Here is a 20,244-nt window from a genome sequence, read left to right on the forward strand (position 1 = left end):
GTATTGAACATGAACATTAGGATACTAAGTAAAATGAGTAGGAAATAGAATTACAGGAGACCAATGTTGGGCTGGCACTGACACAATGGGTTCAATTGCCTCTTTGCACATAACAATTTATTATCACAGTTGTAAAAGATTCTGTAAAGTTAAGATTCCAATTACTTTCTTCTGGAATCTTTTTTAACTTAGCTAACAAAAATAATCTTCCAAACTTTGAAAGGACAATAATACTTATCCCTTTAGTAACTGAGATATTAATCATTGGAGTATATGCAGTTAACAAATATATTTATCCACCTGCAGCAAGTGAAATATTGTTTTAGTTTTCCTCAAAACAAAATTAAGAACAGTTACTTTAAAGAGACCTCTAATAAATGTTATCCAAATCCTTTCAGAGAAACACAATCTGTCCTCAAGGGCAGAGTAATAATCCCCGATATAACTTGCGATTGACTCGTATTTACACAAACTAATATAAAACAGTTATTTTACTTTTAAGCACAAAGGCATAATAGAATCTAAACACATTTGTACCATTTCAATTAAAAACTACTCCACAGAGCTCAGCATTGGAACAACAGTCTGCATTGCATATTCAAGTAGATGTGGCCCTTGTGGCTAAAGGGATCAGGGGGTATGGAGAGAAAGCAGGTAAAGGATACTGAGTTGGATGATCAGCCATGATCATATTGAATGGCGGTGCAGGCTCGAAGGGCCGAATGGCCTACTCCTGCACCTATTTTCTATGTTTCTATGTAAACTGTTACCACACAACCGAATACAACAGAATTCTAAAGCCTTCAAACAAAAAGAAAGTGACTCATTTCACAATGATCAGTTATACTCATTTATTACAAACATTCACAAACCTTTATTTGCTTAAGGTTCTGATTTCAATTTTTTAAATCATCATAATGATAGTCATTAATTACTGGAGGATTACTTCACATCCTGACCACACTTGTCATTTCTAAAGCAACTTCTGGTACATAGATATGAAACACTTTGGATCACTGTTGCTAAAAATATGGTTATTCTATTTATACATTGTCACCTTGAAACTACATAAGTGATCTCTGAGCTTTGTTGGGGTGAAAGGATGGTAGTTACAAGTCTCCTATCCCATGTGGTATGAATTTGAAGAATCACACCATCTACCAATTTTGATATCAAAGTATCAACACTGTGGCATAAAAGTTTGTGGTTTAAATGCTAATCTTTTTACATTGTTTCATAATGTAATTCCCAATATGAGATCTGAACGATTTTCAACCATCAATTTCAATGGACATGGTCAACAATCTCAATTGCTGAATGACCTGTGTTCAATTGAACTTACGCAGGAAGAAAACCTTGAAACAGTTCGAACTCATTAATTTAAAATAATTTAACGTTGCAAAATAAAACGGAGTACTTCTGAACATATATGTCAGTGCTAACCACACATTTATAGTTGGAAGAGAAATGTAAACTTGGTTGTAAGTCCTCAAGTATTAACAGCAGATACCTGCAATTTGCAATTAAACAAAGTGTCACAATAAATGAGAATTTCTTTTGGTTTCCTCTGAAGAACACACTGAATGACATATTTTATAATTAATTCCACGATAATGCAAATTGTGGTCCAATGATCTTTCCTGAAATTCTGGCCAGCACTTCAGAACATTCACTGGTGTTCAAAAGCACTTAGTGATACATTAATCTGTTAGTTCCTTGTGCATGTATTGTGCGTTTAAGGCATCCACAGCCATAACGGGATACTAAAGGACATTGTGTGTAGGAAGGAACTGCAGATGCTGGTTTGAACCGAAGATAGACACAAAAAGCTGGAGTAACTCAACGGACCAGGCAGCATCTCTGGAGAGAAGGAATAGGTGACATTTCGGGTCGAGACCCTTCTTTTACATCAATGGAAATCACAAAATAACCTTATTGACACCATGAGGGAGATGTGGAACCTGCTAGTTGTTAACCTTTGAAGACAGTAGCATAAACTTTGCTTATATTCCTCTGAGCACAGTAATTCAAGGTGTAATCTTGATCAAGGGATTTAAAGAGTCATAAACGATTTGTTAGGGTAGATATAAATAGTCAAGTGATTTAAATGAATGGGCAAATGAAGAACAAAAGAATTATGCGATTAAGGAAGGGGATTGCGAAACATTTATTCCCACACAACTAGTGGATATCTGGAAACCTCTTTCCCACAAGGCTGTGAATATTGGGATATCCGGAGTTTAAGACCGGGATCAATAGACTTCTGCTAGTTAGGAAGTCGAGCATTTTGGAGATGAGCAGTATAGTGTAGTTCAGGTCGGTTCAAACCATGAACTTACTGAATGATGGAGCAGATGACGAGGGACCATATGGCCTGTGTATACCCCTATTTCTTATGTTATACAGGTCTGACGGACTATGGAGCTATGGCAGCGAAAAAGAATTGAGATATAATTGCACCAAATTACAACTGAAAGGGAAAGTGAGGCATGCCTGAGGGGTGAAAATGCTAGAATTTAGAAGATTGAGGGGTGATCTTATAGAAACGTACAAAATTCTCAAGGGGTTGGACAGGCTAGATGCAGGAAGATTGTTCCCGATGTTGGGGAAGTCCAGAGCAAGGGGTCACAGTTTAAGGATAAGGGGGAAATCTTTTAGGACCAAGATGAGAAAAACATTTTTCACACAGAGAGTGGTGAATCTGTGGATTTCTCTGCCACAGAAGGTAGTTGAGGCCAGTTCATTGGCTGTATTTAAGAGGGAGTTAGATGTGGCCCCAGTGGCTAAAGAGATCAGGGGGTATGGAGAGAAGGCAGGTACAGGATACTGAGTTGGATGATCAGCCATGATCATATTGAATGGCGGTGCAGGCTCGAAGGGCCGAATGGCCTACTCCTGCACCTATTTTCAATGTTTCTATGTTTCTAAAAGCCTGAACCTATTCCTATGAAAAGTGAAGTTTGCTTGCATTTAACATTGCAGAATCACATACAGCAATAATAAACCGTAAAACATCGAGGAACAGAAATGAGACTGTCCCACTTTACGGGACAATGGCAAATGGCACAGAAATAACCGTAGCTACCTTCTGAAGTTTTCTTTAAAAAAAAGAACATTACACTTGCATTTCTGTTTGAACTTGATGATGGATCGTACTCTCACTACCAGCTATCGATTTCTTGCAGGTCAGCATGAGGAGTAGTAACATTGGAAGGTGCCAGAGGCTACAGAAGAAAAGTTTGCGAGCACTGTTACGGCTGGAGTCCCTGTAAAATCGGTAGCCGAGATAGCTGATGTACAAGTTTATTGGGAGTGAAATGAGGGGAAAGGTCCACGTGGTCACATCAAAGACGGAACAGAGCGTTGATAGTCCAATGAGACCAAAGCAGTGGCGGAATGCCACCCGTTTACAGAGCGCGGGGTGCGTGACGGACATCATACGGTATCCTCCTCGTGAATAATCCTCTCTGAGGTTCCAGCTTAACGCATTGAAATGTGGGAACTGCCAGGAGTAGAGAATGCCACCTAATAACAAGGCACCTAAACAAAGAGAAAGGGAGATGTCTTAGGTTTGAAACATTACAGAATTAAATGTTTCTTGCCCCACATTATTGAATTCCAGTAAGAATATAGAGAAGCAAAAAAATCTGCGAGTGCTGGTTTACAAAAAAAAAAGTAATGCTGGAGTGACTCAGCAGGTCAAGAAGCATCCGAGGTGGGTCACCACAGATGCTGCCTAACCTACTGTTACTCCAGCACTGTTTTTTTCCCTTTAAAAATATATTTTACAAAACATTTTCCCTTTTCAAGGTTGAAGCCCTTCTGAAGTACGGCAATATCAAGTTGGTCGGAAGAAGGGTTTTGGCCTGAAACGTTGCCTATTTCCTTCGCTCCATAGATGCTGCTGCACCCGCTGAGTTTCTCCAACATTTTTGTGTACCTACGGCAATATCAACTTTGATTATTCTTTTACACATTACAATGCCCAGCGTGCACATTGTTTTGCCATTAACAATGCATAACGGCTTCTTAAAACCAGGTGAAACAAATACAGAATTAAAAAGAGCACTTAAAAGTGAATACCAAGTACATTTTTTAACTTTTTGATTCACGTTAATTCTGCCTTGTGAGTCGATAAGTCCACTGCAATGTCTTATCTGAAAAATTGTGTAAACACAAAAACTAATTTCACAGAAGATCAATGTGGCATCAGATTTAATCTACTTAAGATGTCATATGTGCTAATTAATGACTCAGAATGTGATTAAAAATGTGAACTGTTTTAGTTTGCTTAAAAATTCATTTTACAAAAGCAAGATATTAATTATATTACAGATGCAAAAAAATAAAAAAGAGTGAAGGAGCCAAGGGCATGGTTTGTGCAGTTATATCAGTTATATACTGTGTCCAGATTTGTACACAATTCACTAACAGCAGGCTAAACATTGATTAAGGCCTTACAAAGTAATATCAAAGCCAAGACATGGAGTTGTTCTCTAGTGGGGGACAGAAAATCAAACACAAATTCACTTCATATAGGCCTTTGAGCAAGCATTGGACGATGTAAACAACAACTCTGCACAGTTCACATTAACCAACCTGATCTCCCGGTAGCTCAGCACTTCAACTCCCCCTCCCATTCCGAATCCAACCTTTCTGTCCTGGGCCTCCTCCATGGCCAGAGTGAGTCCCACTGCAAATTGGAGGAGCAGCACCTCATATTTCGCTTGGGTAGTTTACACCCCAGCGGTATGAACATTGACTTATCCAATTTCAGGTAGTCCTTGCTCTCTCCTCCTTCCCCTCCCCTTCCCAGCTCTCCCACAGCCTACTGTCTCCGCTTCTTCTGTTCTTCATTTTCCCCCCCCCCCCCCCCCCCCACCATCGGTCTGAAGAAGGGGCCTCGACCCGAAACGTCACCTATTCCTTCGCTCCATAGATGCTGCCTCACCCACTGAGTTTCTCCAGCATTTTTGTCTACCATCTGTAGGGTGGAAATTAATGTGCAATGTTGGGTAGAGAATCCATTTGAGAAGACCTTTACTAGCTCTCTCCTCACTCCGACATGACTACAAACAGGATTGGGAAGTGCAAAATTTACAAAAAATACAGGAGGGATCAGCTGCCATACATTATGTTTTACAAGCTTACAGAATCCTTTGCCTCTGTCAACCCAGAGCAACTGTGGAGAATCTCAAATCTGGTTGATCCCAGAAGTTCATCGACATTGCAGAGTTGTGGAGCATCATGCAGATCAGCCTCCCTTCCATATCTACACTTCACGCTGCCTCAGCAAGGCCACCAGCATAATCAATAGACAATAGACAATAGGTGCAGGAGTAGGCCATTCGGCCCTTCGAGCCAGCACTGCCAGTCAATATGATCATGGTTGATCATCCCCAATCAGTACCCCAATAGTTGGGTTAAATGGCCTGTTCCATGACGTATGATTCAATAATTTCATTAATAACAGGTAAAAGACACAACGGCAGAAATAGAATACAATGTGCAATTACAAAAAACTATGAATTGAGGAAGAATTCATTATCATGATGATGATTATAATTCTCCCCACAGGAAGGACAAAAATGATATGCTGTAATTACCCTTTGACTGTCTTCTTTATGGTTCACAGCATGGAAGTGACAGGATGCGCGGTGAGTCATTAGCCTTGTTTACATTAGCAGATGGAATGGGTATCTAGTCCGTGAAGATGTCCAATCCTGAAACTGCCCTGTTTACATTAGTGTCTCAGAGCAGGGTCACTCTGATGACAGATTACGAGTTACATTTGCTCCATTCACTTGGAAATACGTCAGAGAAACAGTGAGCTTCACTGTTCCCAGGTAGCTCAAAGGCCATTAGTGTGGCCGCTAGTGGCAGCAGTTTATGTAGAACTTATACTGATGTCAAAGTATTAAAAAATACACTGAGTAGGAAAATGCTTATGGTTCCAGAAAGACAATTATACCACAGACATTGTGTAGAGTGTTGAATTGTTATGAAATGAATTGGAATTTAGCCTTGATTTCAGATAATCGACATCTGCTAAAATGATTTTGACATTTGTTCGTCATGTTAATTGCAATTTATTACAAGGACCTATTCAGATACATATTCTGAATGTGAACTTAAGCTAGAGTGCATGCCCTTATATTGCATTTACTGTATGTGTTGGTGGTTCTAATGGAATGAAGATTTGTTTACACTTGGGGGGATCCTGCCTTGCTGAGATCCAGAGATACAAATATAGACAGCTCCACTTAAATGTGCCTCCGTCTTTTAAATAGGGTTACAGCAGAGACCACAGTGTACATAAAAATGGAATGTGTTTAAAACTTAATTTTGAGCTCACTTCCCACCAACCATTGAAGTTTGAATATGCTTGCTAGCAACCGGGCAGAAACATTTTCATTAATCCACTTTAGATAAAGCAATATTGAAGTAGAAACATTCAATGAGTGTAAAATTGCAGCAGCTTTTTGTATCATTAATATCTGGGATAAAACATTGGTCCTTGGAATCGTGGTGACCTGAGGCCACCAAGGATGCATCGTGTCAAGCGCTCTTCCACAGCGCCACCACCCACCATGAGAAAATCTCTTTATCTGATGAACAATTAATGATAAGGGCCATTGTGTGTCCACTGGGACAGGGTTAGATCAGCAGTTGGGTGGTTTGTGCATTAGTTATAAGCCTTTAACTTGTGCTTTTCTGCATTTGGTTTAGGAATAAGATAGCATTTAGCAACAAGCATGTCAAGTGCATTCGATGATTTGAATGTGTGCCCGGAAAATATTCATTCATCTAAATGGCTGCAGACGTTGTTTATGTCTAATTAAACCTTGGTGCCGGAAAGAGTCAGGTTTAGAAATAATCATGGGATGAACATTCATTGAACTATCACTTTGATCCTAACAGGAACAGAGACTCAATGACATCCTGCGTAAACAACCAAACACAGCTAATTGGTTTAAATTATAAAACTGATGGCCATTTAATGCACGGTGAACAACAGACTTAACCCAACAATGTTGATGCGCACATTGATGGTTCATGAGGGAGAGCACTTTAGAAATATGACTAGATCAGTTCAAAATAAGTGTTTAAAGGAATATAATTTATGTTACAGAGATAAACATTTTGGCAGCACAGAGGCGCAGTGGTAGAGCTGCTGCCTTACAGAATTACGAGACCTGGGTTTGATCCTGACTACGGGTGCTGTCTCACTGTGACTGCATGGGTTTTATCCGGGTGCGCCCGTTTCCTCCCACATGCCAGACACGTACAGGTTTGTTGTTGAATTGGTTTCTGGAAATTGTAAATTGTTCTAGTCTGTAGGATAGCATTAGAATACGGGGTGATCGTTGGTCGGTGTGGACTTGGTGCGCCGAAGGGCCTGTTTCCACATTGCATCTCTAAAATCTAAAGTGATAATACACATCTGTAAGAAGTCAGCTATTCCTTATTCAACTACTCAGTACGATCCAATAAGTTGATCCTCCACTGTAGTTGATTCATCTTTCAACCAACTCACAGGTATAGACCTTCCAGGTGCAAGATTTAGTTATTCAACACTAATGATACAACATTGTTAAGGTTTTTCCACCTAGTCTGACCCAATGAACAGTTGTATCAGATAATGGGAGATTTTGTTCCTCAAAGCTGTTCATCTTAAAATTTACAATTGATATAGATGAGTTTTTGCAAAATCAAATTGCTGTATGGTCAATGCACATCTTTAATCTTCCTGGGAAGATTGATTAGTAAAAAGGACTTACCTGCGCCGATGCTGCCAGTGGCTGCTGTCCAGCCCATGACTGGAGGAATAGCACCAACTACAGAGCCCACCCAGGTGTTGAGAATACTCAGCCGTTTCATTGGGGTGTAGCAACATGTGTAGAGGAAAAGGTTAAAGGCTCCCAATGCTCCAGTTAGTGGGTTAATTCCAAGTGCCAATATCGCTATACCGGGCACCCCGCAGGCAGCAGCGAAGGATACTGCATGTAAAGGACTAGGGGTTTAAAAGAAAACACACAGATCAGCAAGTTGGATATGTAATTCACAGGTAGCCAGAAGAAAATTTAATCTCTACTTTTCAATAACACACTGTTTAAGATCCCAGGGCTGCACAACTGGTGATACAGTACATTATAAACTCAAAAAGTTGCCAGTTTTCATTTTCTCCCTTGCCATCCCATGCCACAAAACATGTACATCAGTTATAGGTGTTTAGTTTGAGATTATGAATGAACTTGCTTATGCTACTTTTAGTATCGTTTAGAGATATAGCTGTGAAATAGGCCCTGCACGAGTCTGCATCGACCAATGATCCCCTCGCACTATTCTACATACTGTACTGGGGACAATTTATAATTTTTTACCAAAGTCAATTAACCTACAAACCTGTACGTCTTTGGATTGTGGGAGGAATCAGGAGCACCCAGAGAAAACCCATGCGGTCACAGGGAGAACGTACAAACTCCCTACAGACAGCACGGTTAGAATCGAACCTGGGTCTCTGGCGCTGTAAGGCAGCAACACAACCACTATGCTACCGTGCTGCCCTTATAGTTAGGCAAATATTAATTTCCTCGATCAACGATGGGTATGATGGAGTGTAATGAAGTCTCAAATGAGTATTTTGTTTTCAAAATGACTGCATTAAAAACTATTAATTGTAAGGAACTGCACAAGTTTTCTTTTTACTCTTCTGAAATTAGGTAGAGCACATTTATCAGTTCACATTTGCAAGGACCTCTGGAAGAGTGAATAATGGGAGGATGTTTCACATAGGCTATTTAATGACCCATCTGGACATGACAAACATTGCTGCACATTAGGCTGACTGAACACAAACTCAGCAGTGATTAAATGAACCGTAGATTGCACACAAACGGTGATAATCGTTACACATCAAGCTTGTTTGTTTATTGAACATTCAGCAACTTTCAGCAGGATATATTTAAATCATTTTTACAACTTCAGGATGACAAATTAGCTTGTGTAATTTCCATATTTTAATTGAACTAATACAATTAAGATCTAGGAATCAGTGGCATCTTTCCTGATGTTTCGGAGTTTATTGCATGAGAAAGGGACAGGTTGGGTTCCAGATTTCAGCTGCTTGATTTCCCAAACATAAATTGCTCCCAGCAAACCCAGGTGAACAAAGCTGAGCCCCTGCTGATGTGCATGATTACTCAGGGTAGTAGACATGAGCAAGAGAAGCACATTCAGCCCTTCAGGAGGCTGTCTATTACTATAGTTTGTATTTGAAAGCCACATTCTGGCCCTGCTCCAAAATCTTAGAGTTTTGCAAATATCCAGCAATCTATAGGGTTAATTTAAGGGGAGCATTTGATGGCTTTGGGCCCATACATGCCAGAGATTAGAAGGATGAAATCTAGCAAATAACGAAAGGCCTAGATAGAATGGATGTGGAGAGGATGTTTCCTGTAGTGAAGAACTGGCTTCTAGAACGAAAAACAATTAAACCTGAAACTAAGGTGGAATGGTGATATAAAAAACATTGATATCACAATAGAACAATGTTGGTTTGTAACTTTTCCTGCACTGTTCTGGTTACCAAGCATGTTAGAAATGAGTTGCTCCTGAGTTTGATCTAATTCCTTTGGAATTACTGGTGCAAACAGCCCAAGAGTTGCAATAACAGGTTAACCGTACGGTGACACGACGTTATTCTCAGTGCAACAGACTCGGGAATCAATTGCCATTCGAGGCAGGCTTAACTGGTTTCATCAGGTCAGTTTTATTTCGAATTACCACCTTATTTGTTCATTTGTCAGAATCATTGGTTACTTCAGCGATCGTTGTCCATCCCTTGTTACCACAGTGTCATGAAACCAGAGAGACCTGACTGTGTTTCCTCTTGTGAAGGGCACTGGTGAACCAAATGAGTTCTCACGACAAGCTTTTGGTTGTCTAGATTACTGTTAGCTGGCCTTTTCTTTCCAATTACAGTTATTAACAGAATTGTAGATCTCTGGTGTTATGTTGGAAGTTGAAGTCAGATGTTTGTATTGTCAGTTCAGGCTTCTGCATCAGGCAGCATCTGTGGAGGGAAGGGGCAACAACGTTTCGGCTCGGGATCCTTCTTCAGACCCAACCCGAAACGTTGCCTGTCCATTCCTTCCGCTGATACTGCCAGACTAACTGAGTTTTTCCAGCACTTTGTCTTTTGCTCAAGGCTCCAGTATCTGCAGCACCACGTGCCTGCTGATTACTAGTGCATTACCAGCACTATACTGTAAATGGGCTGCATGTTCTATGGAAGTCGGTGGGCGGAGCCAGATCATCTGCAGGTCACCCCTTCCTCAAGCCTGATAGCTGATGTCCACAATTCCTGCTTAATTTGCAAAACCTATAGGTGCCAGGGATTCATTTCAGTTTTGCATCTGCAGCTCAAAGAGACTCTGATCCGTTTTGCAGCAGAGATGTAGTTTGCAAGTTGATATACCGTTATTACTTTTCTGAATGATGGATTTTATAACACATGAATGCAAAAAAAGATAGCATAAGTATAGTGTATCGCAGTGGGTCAGGCAGCATCTGTGGAGGGAATGGATAGGTGATGTTTCGGCTCTGAATCCTTCTTCCAGTTCCGAGGAGCAGAAGATGGATGTGTGTTAATTTTATTTAATGAGGGATGGCCATTGCATTCTAGCTAACAGATGGTGTTGACAAAGGCTTCGTCCATTGGCAAGGGGGTCCAAGCAATCAGGAGGTCATGCTGCACAATCTTATGTCCCTTAAGGATGGGATAATATATATATTTTTTACAGTGATTTATGATTGTACCAATGCTCCAGCATGTGGACATAAACAAGGTTGATTTATTATCATTCCATTACATCATCAACAAATTAATATTTCACACAAAAGGAAGGAAAATCTAATATTACCTCAAAATATCAAAATGTGACATTATCTAAAAATTATTGGTTTGAATCTTCAGGAATTCTGAACCTGCCTTCACGCATTGTTCAAAATCTATTGTGCAAACTCCAGCACTATTTTAATTCTTTACTCGCTAAACTATTTATGTAATTGTTAAAAACAACTTTCAGTTGGTTATTGACATTTTTTTAAGGAATGTGCGCTTATTTCACCAAAAAAGGTCTATGGAGCTCTCCGATGTAAATATTAATGACAGTATCTTTTACAAAGGGTTTTTGGGGGCAGGTGTTGTTGCTTCATAATTGGGTAGCATGAACAAGTTCTGCTGCAGAGCCAGGCGTTACTTCCTATCCATCATCCCAAATCTAACCAGGAACATGATGGAGTTGCAGTAGCATGTCAAATGAGGATGGCAACCACTTTAAACACATCAAGGTTGGTTACACAATTGGCCCATGATCAGGGCAGCCACTTATGCTTTATCACAGCAGAGGGATTATTAACCTCAACACAGTAAAGAGGAATCAAATTACATTTCAATTCACTTAAAAATAGATTTTTTTAGACCTGCAAGCTCTTTACAGCATTGGAGCGCTTTTGAAGTTTTCTTTTTCAAAAGCTTTTGCCCTAAATTTTTTTATGTGAGGTTTGGATTCCAGTTAGATGAGTTAGGAAATGAGTTAGATGTGGCCCTTGTGGCTAAAGGGATCAGGGGGTATGAGAGAAGGCAGGTACAGGATACCGAGTTGGATGATCAGCCATGATCATATTGAAAGGCGGTGCAGGCTCGAAGGGCCGAATGGCCTACTCCTGCACCTATTTTCTATGTTTCTATGAGACTGCTGTTGCTGGAATCTTGCACACAAATCAAATGACTGGAGTTACTCAGTAGTTCAGACAGCATCTGTGGAGACAATGTTTTGGGCTGGACCTTTCTTCAGACTCCAGCAGTTTGTATTTATGACTCTATCATCTTTATTTTCCATTCTATTGTTCTGCATTCATGATGCCCATCGACACATCTTATTGATATATTATTAATGGTTAACATTTTCTACAAACATCAACTTAAGAGCAAAAAAAAAACAGAATAATTAACCAAAAACACAATTCCTAATGAAACTTAATTAAAAGATCCTTCAAGATTCAACATTGCTTGTACCAAATGTAAAAAAAGATTGGATTAAACACTCATCAGAACAATCTCCTTAAAGATTCTCCTTAAAAACTCCTGTTGCGGGCATGAATGCTATATTACTCTTCCACTTAATACTTCATCCAAACATAATAGGAACTTACACAGGATCAATGTGAAATGGGCAGGTCAGAATACACATAAATATGATAGATTATAAATAAAACACCATAAAAAAGTTTTGCTTCATTCAGCTTTCATGGCTGAGGAATGGGATTCAATTTGAAATTGGAGTGAGTGTTTGCAGAATCCATGAATAAAAATTACATTTAACAGTTTCATAAATCCTATTTTATATTAATAGGCTAAACTGTTCTCTTCAATAAACCAGTCTCAACCATAGAAACAATTGGCTTTGAAATGTGGTGGATAGGATACATTTATTGAATATTATAAAATAATTTATTCATGTAGATTCTGTGATGACTTTTTTCAAAAGTAGTACACACACTCAGGTGATACTCAAGATGGGTTTAAACCAGTATTTCATGAATATTCAACATAACTTCCTTGCTTCTCCACACATTTATTTATCAAATCCCAAATTCCATGTTCCTCTATGACTACCTTTTCAATTTCCCATCTCCTCTGCCACCTTGCCAAGACATGCGGACAAAACCCCAGGACTTGTGAGCTCCACCGAAGTAAACGCGATTAACGTTAGATTCGAGCAAATGTGCGGGTAAATGCATGTAACAGCCACTGGTATCTCAAGCCCATCGAAACCAGCCATTGAATATGGGATATCCAGATTCTGTACCATTGTAACGAGGCACAATTCATTGTTTTTTACCAAAGCCAAATTAACTTACAAACCTGTATGTCATTGTGGTGTGGGACGAACCCGGGGCACCAGGAGAAAATTTAAACGGTCACGTGGAAAACGTACAATTTCCGTACAGACAGCACCTGTAGTCAGGATCGAACTCAGATCTCTGATGCTGTAAGGAAGCAACTCTACCGCTGCTCCACCATTATATTTTACATAATACCTAAAATTAACTGAACCCTATGATGTGCTATGCAACTCCACATTAACTCATGATACCAAAACAGGGGCGGAAAATTGTTTTCTGAGCTCTCATGACTCGCTACTTTTTTTGTCCCCCTTTCTCAGTTAAGTAAAAAGGGATAATGCAATATGTTAGTTTGACAATCTGCTAGAATCAATAGGATTCTCACAAATAAACTGAAAATGTGTGCACATATTCTTCAAAATTGTAGTTACTCAGTTAACAGATTGTGACATTGGAATGAAATTTGCAGTTTAGAAAGATGAGTACACATTTTATGAGATATTGTAAAAGTGATGTAAGAAATGATACTGTCTTATTTTGAGCTTTAATGATCGTATAAATGCTTAATTAAATATTTTACTGCTCGGAACAAGTTTCAGTTGCCAAAGGTGGAACATCCATAACATTATAGGGATTACATTTAGAAAATTTAAATTTGGAATTACAACTATCTGCCTGCTCTTGGAATTAAAATAGGTAGAATTACAAACCATGAATTGTACATTAGTGAGGATAGTTCCATAAAATTAACTCAGTTTGACCTCTGGAAGAAGATGAGAGCAACAGTGAAGGCAGCTCCATTAGGAGTCCATCGTTCTTCTCTGCTCCTCACCAAAAGCAGATGGAGCCTTCAGTTAGCAAAATGGACTGTGACTCCAAGTTTATAGATGAGCATCTGGGATGTTTCCTCACACAGCGTGAGGTATAACGCAGTCAAATTTATCAAGTGCCCGAGCTTGCAATTAATGTGTTGGAAACCTGCATTGTACACCTCTGGATGCATGGCCCCCTAGCCTCCGGAAAGTAATGAAAGAATGTCTTGAAATGTGAAGGGTCAATAGCGTGCATACAAGATTAATGTGTAAGAATCCAAGGTCGTGAGACCACTGGAATTTTACATCATGATGCTTTAAGTTTTATACCTTTGAGGCAGAGCACACTGGTGAGAGAGTAAAACGTCACAGAGTGCTCTGTAATTGTTGAGATCAAAATCACAGTGCACATTAAATGAATGTACGAGAGGAATCTGCGTTGAATTATTTCATTTTTTCATCTAAATCTTTAGAACAGTGTCGGTTCAGTGATTTTAACAACATAGACTAGTTTACATTTTAACAAAAGAATGGCATTTCATTGATTGTTTCTTTCCTGTGCTGGAAGAGACCTGAAACCAATACTTTAAATGACTCTATGGGGACAGGCAATTTTGGAAATGCAATGTGCAGCTCAAAATGTGCAGGAGGCATATATTCCAATTAGTCACTTTTTTTTTAACAAAATCTATCGGCAAAAAATTACATCCCTGGTATATAGTGCAAAATGCTTTTATCGTAGAGGAGATATATTATACTTTTGCATTGAAAACTTAGGTCTATTTATGTCCAGGGAAATACATTTTGGAACCACAATAATACATCACTGCTATTATATAGCCGGCTTAGATGTGTCAGTCAGGGTAAATATCAGGGTTCAGGGTTGATAACATTATCTAAGAAAGATCTTATCTAGCCTTGAAAATGGTTCAGTACAGAAGTTTCAATAACTATTGCGTGTGGAGTGAAAGAGTTCTAAATTTCTGCTATTACTTTTATGGAACTAATTTAACTTCTACTTGATCAGGCAGTAATCTTATTTTTTTTCTCTTGTTCGGGAATCCTCAACGCATGGAATAGTTTCTCCAGATGTATCCGACTGAATCCCTTTAAACATCTTAATTAAATAGATAACCTCTCAGCCTTTTAAACTCGAGGGAATATAAGCCAAGTCCATATAATTGGTCTACAAAATTAAATCTTATAAACTCTGATATTATTATGGTGAATCTCTGCATTATTAGTGTTGGAGATGAATAATGCGTTAAACTGAACAAAAAAATAGTCCAGAGGCAATTCAACTCGAACTCCATACAACTAGAGAATAACCTACTCTCTTTCTATCCGACCTTTTTTAGAGAAAGGCCAACAGTACATCAGTATTTTCTTATTAGTTTTTCTGCCTGTAGGGCAACTTTTAGTGATCTGTGTTCACAGAGAGCTAAATTTCTTTGCTACTTTGCAGCTCCTAATTCCTCATCACCAGCATCTTATTTTGAGCAGATACTACTGGAGCGGAGAAATTGAACATCAGAAGTTTCAAAATGTAGTACGACTGAACGCTCATTATGTGGAATTGGAATAATGGAATAAGGTGGTTGGTTGTTCAGAGACAGCTGAAGCAATTGAGAATTTTTAAACTTTCATTCAATTTGCTTCACATTATAGAGGCAAATAGAATGGAACGTTTGATCTTGAAGTCTGGAATTCAAGATCAGCTTGTCTTTCTAGTTCACATTACACATTACAGGTCCATCACCGATTTTTCGTTAAACCAAGCATTATTAAGAGAGCATTGCGTCTGGTGCATGCTCTTTAGGGATGTGTGCCTCTGTCATGAGAGAGTTAATTATTTACTTATTTGTTAATTGCTAATTTTTTATTTAAGTTTCCAGCAGTCCATGGTACTATAGAAACACAGGAGGGGTATAATTAGTGGGCCAATAATTGTTAAAGTATTATTACACAACCTCTGTTGGTCCGGCAAAATGGATAATCTGACAAGGCTCTGGAACCAAGGATGGTGGACTTGTACCAACACACATTTCTAATTCTATAAATCCTTAAAAAAATACTTGAAATTGTTAAAAGTAGCAAGTACAATGGTGAAAGAAGACTAACCTAATCTGCCCTCTGACAAGAGGTCGGTTCTTTGTCCTGTTCATGTTCGAGTCAAAGGGCACCTCGAAAAACTGCATGGAATTATAAAACAATGTTAGGCGTTCAGTTCACAGTATAAATCCTATAAAGTCATTCCACATTTTACATAGGAGATTAAAACATCAATTTTCAAATTATATCGGTAAAATGAACCTGATATTATGCAGAATAATAGGACTATGGAGAAACATCACAGAAGGTTTATTAAAATTAAGCCCTTTTCTGGGAAATCTACTGATTTCTAATTTGAAAACCAAGAATCATCATTCTGCTTTTACACTTTCCAACAGTAGGTGACCATTATACAAAGGAAAATAATGCAACACCCACATTTCCTTCCCCACTAAATCCACCACGATTTAGGATTTCTAAGTAGATCAATAGAGTGTCTGGTGGGTTTGAGCTGGACTTATGATGGTACTAAACATTATTTTCAATGCCACTTCTCAATGAGGTATGAAATTGCAAAATTCCTCTAAAGAATGATGAACTTTCTCAAGACTAAATTCTAAACTAAAACTACACAGAAACAAAGCTAAAACTAGTTTTAGTAACTCCAGACTGATGATATTTTGGCCACGGCGCTGCATAGATTCCCAACTACCTAGATTGTTTTCTCTGGAGCATCAGAGGCAGAGTTTAAAAAACAATGAGAGGCATTGACAGGGTAGACAGTCAGAATATTTTTCCCAAGGTCGAAACAACAAATACTAGAGGGCATAGGTTTAAGGTGAGGGAGAAGAGGGAATAGTTTAATGGAGTAATGAGGAGCAATGTTCTTTCCCCCATTGGTAGGTGTCTGGAATGCACTGCCAGGAGTGGTGGTGGAAGCACATATGATAGTGGCAATGAAGGGGCTTTAAGATAAGGCACATGAATATGCAGAGAATATAAAGATATGGATCATGTGCAGGCAGAGGGTTTAGTTAATTTTGCATCGTATTGGGCACAGACATTGTGTGCTGAAGAGCTTGTTCCTGTTCTGTACTGTTCTATGTTCTAACAGGTTTTCAGAAAATAAATAAATGTCAGTTCATAATTGTATTTTGTAGTTTGAATAGTTTCACTGAATCACTACTATACAAATGTCCATGACACAGTGAAATTGAGAACAGTTGAGAGTTTCTAAATTAAAATGAACTCTTGAATAAAAACTGAATTTGAGTATGGCTACAGCTGGTTTTATATTATAAGAGCCACCTATGGCTGTAGCATCTGACAAACAACTCCATGCAAAAAAAAAAAGATCATTGCAAATGTAAAGTTGCTCAAATTTGTTATGATTAGTCTGCTGAATAATTTATGCCAGTTATGCAGGCAAGGGACAGGGCAAGCGGGGCGAGCGCAGTCTGAGTGAAATTCACACGGTGCAAAGCCAATGTGATACAGACACACACCGCGATGAACAGGAAGGTTGGTGCTGTAATTAAGATTCTGAAAGTACAGAGTACGGGAAGGGTCACGTAAGTCCCTTAAAAGGGGGGGGGGGGGGGGGAGAAGGAGTTGAGACAACTTTTAGAAGCATGAGATACACGGCTGTGAAGCTCGGCGGACATTATCCTTGATTCTGAAAACTATTGCTTACGTTTTTTCCCCCCAAATGAGCCAATGAAATTCACCGGTCAACAATGGCTACAACCTACAAGAACCTACGACAACCTTCGACCTCCTGGCAACCCACTACCATTGCACGTAGAGCATGAAAATTCCCACTACTTTCCATGGCGGCTTCATTCTACTTGCCGCTAATTTTTCAACATGTTTAAAAATTTGTGATGACCATAATAAGGCCGCGACTAGTTCCCATAATGCGGGAACTCCTCACGACCATGAACGCGACTCCCCGGCAACCACCCGCGAACATGTGGTGACCGCATAGTCTTCTGCAGTTGCCTAAAAAGTCACCTAAGTGGGACAGCCCCATTAGGCTGTCTTCAGTAATTTACATTCGATAAAATTCAGTGTGGATATTTTGCCACTGTTTACTTTGATGAGCATAAGAAATCTACCAAAGGCAATTTCTTAAATATCACAACCAGACAAAATTGGAAGAAATCTGCTTTACAAACTGAAACCATTTACTGTTTGGCTTTGGCTGGATTTAATTTTCACAATCCTTTCACGATCTTTGTGTCAGATCAGTGGGATTTCCAGGATGCACAGCATACTAGCAGTACTGTAAAGGTTTTAATGGAACCTGAAGCTTAGGCTAACCCAATTGGATATTTGATAATTTCATATTGTGTTATATTTTATTGCTCTTAATGTATAGTTGAAATGAAGTGTGATGTTCATTAGTTAAACCACTTGTATACTGATCCCATGTGTATATACAAATTGGTTCCAGTTAGAGTATTTTCTGAATGAAAGTTTTTTGGGAGGATTCAAACGTCTATTCCTTGCAAGAATAAACATATCACATCCAGACTTGCGCACTATTTGAAGGACACATGGACATACATACAGTTTGTCCAAATGGTGCTTGAAACAGCTGGTTTATTACTTCAAAGTCTAAATGTTCGAGAGAATTTCCCTCACAAGAAAGGCACACAATTGACAGCTGATCTAGTACAATGGCATAAAACAGACTTAAGAGCTGCTATACTGTGTATTTTTTTGTAACTGACCCAGAACCTTGGACACTTGCTGATTGGGGTGCAGCTATTTGACTAACGCCAGGTGCAAATCTATAGAACACTTGTTTTAGCTCATGGTGCAAGGCACACATCCAGCTTTCTTTGCCCTGTTATGTTTATGCAGGACAGCTAATGAATCAAAGTAGTTTTGTTGTACATTGTTAAGGATACAGCTAGAACAGAATTTTGTTTATTTCAAGTCTCATTCTATGACAAGAACTTTGAAGGTAACTTTCTAAATGGATATAATTCTTCACATTAGTATAAGCAGCAGTTGTTTCTTTTTCCAGAATCTCAATGTATTTTAGACTAGTTCTGAGTTTTCACTTCCACAAATAACCAGATGTTGGCTGAGGCTGAAGGTGACGAAGAAAATCATCTCAATAAGGAAGGAAATGAGAACGAAAACTTAACAGGGCACTTGAAAACCGATGTTCCTTTGACATAACACGACCTAAAAAATAAACGTTGGCCAATTAGATCCAGCAGGAAACCCTTCAGTAATTTCAGTACGAACAAGATTTTTAAGCATACTGCAAATGCCACAACGGTTAAAGTACTGGATTAATAACCCAGAATCTTGGGGAAACAATGAATGTACCCAAACATCAGTGATAGGATGAGAATTTTGTATACTGACGAATTGTAATGTTTATGTTGGCCTAAAATAGGACACCTTGATAGTGTCCTCTGTGATGTTCAAAGGAAAGACTATGAACTCTAGAAGTTGATGGAGAACAATATAGTCTACATAATATAGTTCCTTTTGAATATCATTCAAATGTATTGACACAAATAAATGCAGAAATGCAGAGGAAGGTCATCTTGAAATTATAATCTTTATATGGAAATAAGTGTAATTATGAGATAATATTATTGAAGAAACTCACAATTCTGCTCACATGTTGCATTATCTCATGTCAATCTGCCAATATATTTAATGCCAAAGAACTCTGGTTGAATTTTTAACCACAGTTCTTCTCCTCTGTTCAAATAGGAAGAGATGAAACATTTAAAAAAAAAGCACTTTGGTAAAAAAAAACGTACTAGCATTTGATGAAGAGGGCTACCATTAGATAACTAAGTCTGTTTCCTGAAGAACAAATTGAATTATCTGTACAAAATAATGCAAACTTAAAACAATTTTACTTCCAAAGATGTCGGAAAAACGTAACAGCAAAATTGAATTCACAAAATTTGACAGTTCCGAAAACGATCTAGGTGTTTTTGATAAAAATTATTGTGAACAGGTCGACAATGAGGTTTAGTACATGAACAGGTGCTTTGGGAGAGGGAAATTCTAGACACTGAGTGCGTGGTAGGAAGAATGACAACTTAAGTCGACATCGGCCACTTATCAACATCTATAAGCGGTGACATGAAATGGGACCATGCAAGTTTTGTACTGTCCTCCTAATCTTCTAATCATCAGCTGCTTCTTCCCTAATGATAGTCAGCAGCAGTACAATATTAATACTGCCCTGGCAGCCAGTTGTCTGCCTGTACCCTCTGCTGCTGATAAGAACTCAGTATGAAAAGTTGATTTTGCTCATTCAATATGAGGACCGACCAGGAATTATGGCAAACACGTAGTTCAGATAAGATAAAACAAACATTCTCATGAAAAGATCAAAGAATCAACTGAAAATGGTCACATTAAAGGATAAACCAGAAAGTTGCATAAACTGGATCGATTCAGACTTGCAAAACACCTTTGGCCACAT

General features: G+C 38.7%; 1 protein-coding gene across 1 annotated transcript in view; it reads right to left on the reverse strand.

Annotated features, from left to right (window-relative positions):
- Positions 1 to 836: 836 nt before the first annotated feature.
- The window catches only part of LOC129708102 (protoheme IX farnesyltransferase, mitochondrial), a 97,523-nt gene continuing 78,115 nt past the window's right edge, over positions 837 to 20,244 (reverse strand). The window contains exons 5-7 of the mRNA XM_055653662.1: positions 15,846 to 15,916; positions 7,782 to 8,014; positions 837 to 3,540 (exon numbers count right to left, since the gene is read on the reverse strand). Coding sequence (XP_055509637.1) covers positions 3,116 to 3,540; positions 7,782 to 8,014; positions 15,846 to 15,916 — 729 coding nt within the window. The 3' untranslated portion in view covers positions 837 to 3,115. The remainder of the gene's footprint in view (positions 3,541 to 7,781; positions 8,015 to 15,845; positions 15,917 to 20,244) is intronic.

This window comes from Leucoraja erinacea, chromosome 23 (assembly GCF_028641065.1).
Source record: "Leucoraja erinacea ecotype New England chromosome 23, Leri_hhj_1, whole genome shotgun sequence".
NCBI lineage: Eukaryota > Metazoa > Chordata > Chondrichthyes > Rajiformes > Rajidae > Leucoraja > Leucoraja erinaceus.